The sequence below is a fragment of the Histoplasma capsulatum genome, genomic scaffold (genome assembly GCF_000149585.1).
Source record: "Histoplasma capsulatum NAm1 scaffold_1 genomic scaffold, whole genome shotgun sequence".
Classification (NCBI taxonomy): Eukaryota; Fungi; Ascomycota; class Eurotiomycetes; order Onygenales; family Ajellomycetaceae; genus Histoplasma; species Histoplasma mississippiense.
Window position 1 is genome coordinate 3,149,584 of NW_001813982.1, and position 5,540 is coordinate 3,155,123.

Below are 5,540 nucleotides of genomic sequence, written 5' to 3' on the forward strand. Positions count from 1 at the left end.
GAAATATAATTACGTACCAATCCCGCACCCAAGTCTATCTCACGAATCCTTGGCATCCAGATTTTTTTGAAAAGCATGACGCGTACTCGGACAGCCAATCAGAAGTGGGTCACGTGATATAGCGGATTGGAACCTTGGAAGAGAGGTTCAACTTTAGCTGGTGTATGATCTATCCAGGTAGGACCTCCAACACAGATTTCAATATGAAAATACCAATCTGCACAACAGCGATCGAGTGACAGTTGGCCGTGGTTCAAACAATTCTCATCTTAGTTCTGTTTCTCTGCAAAACAATTTGAACCCAGGGAGAGACGGAGAGAGGCAGGGAACGCCGTATTATTCTCGCGTATAGATTATATGCATAAATAAACTCCAGTCAATACGAAGATATAGTACCCAGTACTCCGTAGTATGAGAGATGTTATCATAAAATCTCTGACCTCCAGCGCCGTGCTCTCCGTTCCGTTGTGATTTTTGTCCAGCCGCCCCATGTCATATATATTCAGCTCAGAAGGGGAGCTGTTCAAAAATACCAATGATGACAGCTATCTCAAATCAAGAGTGAAAAAGGAAAGAAGAAAAGAACCAAACAGCTTCACTACGTATATTACATGAAGACAGGTCGTTCTCCTAGAAGAAAGATGAAAGGGCCATTGCAAATCGAGACGTAACTAAAGGGAAAATAGAAAGGTTCGTATAGTATAGTGACCGCCCAGCGATGTGTGTATAGATATACTATATAAAACTTAAGAATTTATAAATCATGTCACAGACGAAACCCCTGATACTACGAAATTGCTCCTTTCACAACTTCGAGCTTGCACCCAGGGCAGTCCTTCTGAGTTGTTTGGTTGACGTATCCAGGTTTTCCGCAGACGACTCCTCTGCTGCGGAAGCAACTTTAAATACCTCCCGGCCTACCGCGTCAGTCATGGTGAGCACGCGAGAGGAGACGGTCGCACCGTCTCGTCGGTTTTTCCTGTTGTGTGACGTCAACGAAAGATATAAAAATTAGGGAAAGCAGCCCTTTTAATCCCTGTAAGAGAAATAAAAAGAAAAAGAAGGGAAAAAACAAAAGAAGAAGGTGTAGTTACATACCCTTCACGTCGTGACTGGGCTATCAAGCTCATAAAGTCCCACAACTTGCCGCGAGCTAGGAGTTTGCCTGTCGACGGATCACGTTCCGGCATCCAGCTGGGAGCGATTCTCATGGTGGCCGCTTGGCCTGCCGTCGTACCCTTATTTTTCGGCCTTGCGACGACAATGATTCTCTCCTCTTCGAATCGCAGAAATGCGTTCTTAAGGGTCTCTTTGTTGACGGCTTCGAAATATGAGAGGTCGCCTTGGTGGTATAGCGTTTTACCCAACTGTTGTTGATAATTAATATCAAGTTTACGTATGCATAGAAAGGCAGATTTTTTAGGGGTTTATCGTTACCAGTTGAGCACTATCCTGAGCCTTTTTCAGATCAACCCAAGCAGACTTGGGGCCATTATTGAGGGGAGGAGTGAGCCCTATTAGTGATACAGCTCCAAGCCAGCTTGCTTCGATAAAAGGCCAGATTAAGAAGCAGTAGAAATCAAAGTTTTCTCTGCCGCATTGTCGTTCCTCGAAACTCAACTCGATATATGTTGGTACGCTGGAGGAGTCTCTGGTGATTTTTATTACGTTATCTCGTTCAAGTCCATTAAGTGTCTTCTCGAGATTGTGGGCTAAGCCGTCCGGTGGGAAGATAAATTCTCCTCGGAAAAGCTTGAGAACGGGTTAGCTGAATTGTGAAAGCATTATACTTACTCTCAAAGGAATGAAAGCATATGGATATCTTCTTACCTGGGATAAGAACGTCACCTGGGTAACTAAGTCGTCATAACTGCTTCGTTGGTTCATTGGACCACCTCCTTGCTTTACACGGGCATACATTGCGGCGGACACGAGCGCTTCGGTGATGAAGAGGTGAATCGTCATATTCCTCTAGAAAGAGGAGCTGGAATCGGTCCACAGCGTAGAAAGTCGGTTCGGCAAGCCCACTAATTTCGCCGACTACCTTTGGCCCGAGAACTTCGATGGCTCGATCTACCACTTGTTCCTTCGGAGCCCTGTAAAAATGTGCTACTCTTCCGCCCTTAACACGAACCCGTTCGCAAAGCCAATTGACGCGGCGCACAAGTTCAGTTTTACCAACACCACGCCCTCGGAGAGTGAGGAGAACTGTTCCAACGAGCGCTGTCGGCATCACGACGGAGACACCATTGATGTCTGACAGAACGCGATATCCTAGGGTTCGGAGGAGGCGTCCTCTTTCCGCAACCCCCATTTTCACTTGCATCGCGCTGTTATTGGGGAGATTGTATATTCTAGTACACTGTTCCGCGACGAATGCTTTTAGGCTCCATGGCTCGTGGAATCTGACGTCAACTCTGCCGAGCTTGAGTGACAGGACAGACGAAGAATTAAGGAAATCCAATAAATTTTCCTTTTGTTTCGGTTGACCAAGGAGTTCACTTATATATGATCTGACCAGGTGCTGATTTTAGCATATGCTTTTCTTCAAGGCGCTTGTAGTTTGAATATATATACATACTCAGTCTCGATAACCTTATCGTACTGCGTGCTCACTGGGCAGATGATTGCGTCTTCGACTCGACCGGAGGCAACGCTATCCAAGATAAAGCTGAGGATGCCGAATTTCGGCGTTAGGAGTTTCCCCGTCCTTGACCGACCGCCCTCCACGAAACATTCAAAATTGAAGCCTTCTTTTAGAAGGGTATCGACATAAGCCTGTACAAGCGTATGGTACAAGGGATCATCCCCAAATGTCCGACGGATCCACATTGCGCCTAGACATATTGTTGGTTCGTAGGAGAGACAATACATGGGATGGGGGCTGCTAGGAACTGTATAACATACCTGTATGTTGCAAGAAGTTCCCGAGTAAAGGAATATTCAAATTATCTCCAGCCACAACCACGGGTAATCCAATTCCCAGACGGTAGCAAATAAGTTGCAGGGATACATAATCTACATGGGATCTGTGGCAGGGCAAAAATACTATAGATTGCTTGTTCTTTGCTGCAGTTTGCGCGACCGACCTGAGACGGAGGACTTCCTCACTCGAAACGTGAATCCCTAAAAATCCTAGATAAGTATTCTTATATTTTTGGGCTTCAAGTAGAACTAAAAAAGAAACGTACCTTGATGATAAGCTCGCGTAAGCAACTGTGTACAAAGATAATACGCTCCCCGTACAAAATTTTTGCTTTCCATTTTGCAAATCATATTCTCCATCATCGTATCGACGACCTCTTTTAAATTGGACTCAATCTCGTTCTTCCGTCTTATTCGATGGCCATCGCCATCTTTCGATTGTGCGGGGTCCAGCAATCCTTGCTCTTCTTCCACCTGCGATCGCAGCTCCGCCAGTTCAGTAATCTTCGCCTTCAATAACGGATTACTCATAATATTTGACTTCATTTTCTCGGAGAAACCAGGATAGAATATGGGCTGGCCAATAACGTTATCGTAGGCTCGCCATCCTGTTCCTGACACAAACAAGCTGACTTCGCGCATGAACTCAAAGGGATTCTCTCGGAAGCGTGCCATGTTCCGCACCAGCTTCCGTTCAGTAATGCCATCTTCGACCTCTGGACCGCCAGTGAATCCTGTAGGATGTACAGTGACCCGATCTCCGACAATCTCTAGATCTGGGGCCATACGGCCCCCATCCTTTGAAGAAGACATGCTGCTACCTCTGTGTTGTGGAAGCTATCAAATGCTCAGAAAACGGGTGTCAGCTTGGCTCCGGAGAGAGGCGGCCGCCATAGTCCGCGTATTGAGCAGTCTCAACGTGCAAGGTCGAAAGAAACCGACTCTCTCCTTCTTAAGAAGAGCCTACCTCAGGAGACGCGAACTGTTGAGCTTTCTTGGGTCACTTTGGTCCTCTCTAATGCCTCGGCTGTTTAAATAGTCACATGACATTCTTGACTACATGCCTATGACTTATCTCAGTAAAACTCAGCCACTCCACTTCGAGCTAACCTGATCCGAACTACTGCCAAGTCCTGCTAACATCTAAGCCAATCAACTGTCAAGGGGCTTACACTAAACCTAAATGGGACATCCTCAGCAAACTCTTCGCGGAGCGTCTGAGAAAAAACAGTTCCAGTTTGTTAGCAACACAGGAACGATTTGCTCTAACCATAAAATTTGAGATAGAATCACTGTACAACCTCACTTATAGATCATTTTTCTACCATCTTGAAGGATTAATTTTCCAATTTTCTATCAATTGAACTAATTTTTATTCAAAAATACATATATTGTAAGTATGAAGTATTGCGTTGAAAACTGCTACTCTGATTTTGAACATGGGAATGATTTGCTAATTTTTCAATCATGATCATGTCTAATCACTCAATGCCTTGATCTTGTCATCAAAACACATATTCAGTCATCAGTAACTCTAGTCAAAGCACTGAGTGTATTTTCTGATGATTTTTGACATTTTTTGATGATGTTCAACAACTTCTAACAACTTTCATCAACTTCATATAACTTTTGATCATCTCACACAGCACATCAACTTCTGACAACGTCTGAGATCTTTCAACAGTTTCTGAAATCTTTCAACAATTTCTGAATCAGTCATATAACACCGTTTTTTGACAGCTGAGTCAGACACTCTGTTGAATATAGCTAAAAAGGATTGGAGAAAATTGTCACACCTTGGTTGTGCCAAGGCCCCGTGGCGGCTCCACACGGCCCATCGCTTCCCCTCGGATAATCCCATCTATCCCATAACGTCACGCAGGTGTCCGAACCGGTTTCCAACCACCCTATGACATCATTCGGATGCAATAGAAGAGGATCCGATTGATGGGATATGAGAAACCTGTTTCTATACGGGGTCAGTAGATTCCTTCTGGCAGATCAATGCAGCGCCACTGCGGAGTTGCTTCGGCTACCCTCGCTCATAGAGTAAGGGGAGGATGGCTGCCCGTTGTCTATATAGAATAGCTAGATGCTGGCTCTCTATTCCAGGAGCCAGCGATTCGTCTTTTATCTTTTGACAATAAGATACCAGAGTTACCACTGTCCTCATACAATATCCTTAGTGTGCCGAGTACCTCTGGTAGTTCAGTATTTGTATAGTATTCTACGAGTTCGCGGTTCAAGCGAGATAATCAAGCCCACTCATAAGGCTTCCCATTATATACCATCCTCTTCTGTGCCGGGGTGCAGTAAAAATCGACTTCGAACCAGACATTTACTAAAATCTCTACAATCAATCGTCTGGATTGGGTATGCTGAGCAGCTGTCAGCTGCTTTTCAACACGGCCGCTATCGAGAAATCCTTCGAATCGAATTGAGCCCTAACGAACGAGAGAGCAATCCCAAACGGGAGATCTTTCTTCTTGTCAAGCCTACTTTCTTTCATTCCTAAATGCTCATTGGGCTAGAGACTAACCGTGCCTCCCGTTGCCGCCCCATACTGAAGAATTGGCACTCGATCAATACTGGGCCATGGCCGATTCTGGCTTGGC

The 5,540-nt window shown here is 45.1% G+C and overlaps 1 protein-coding gene across 1 annotated transcript; it reads right to left on the minus strand.

The window, feature by feature from the left end:
* Positions 1 to 804: 804 nt before the first annotated feature.
* HCAG_00912 (conserved hypothetical protein) lies at positions 805 to 5,487 on the minus strand (the record flags this gene model as incomplete). Its single annotated transcript, XM_001543816.1, has 12 exons — positions 805 to 979; positions 1,099 to 1,367; positions 1,438 to 1,752; positions 1,919 to 2,501; positions 2,582 to 2,753; positions 2,908 to 3,126; positions 3,192 to 3,762; positions 4,098 to 4,142; positions 4,568 to 4,632; positions 4,722 to 4,894; positions 5,191 to 5,289; positions 5,465 to 5,487. 12 exons carry the CDS (start codon positions 5,485 to 5,487, stop codon positions 805 to 807), a joined length of 2,709 nt encoding a protein of 902 aa, XP_001543866.1.
* Between the last annotated feature and the right edge of the window lie 53 nt (positions 5,488 to 5,540).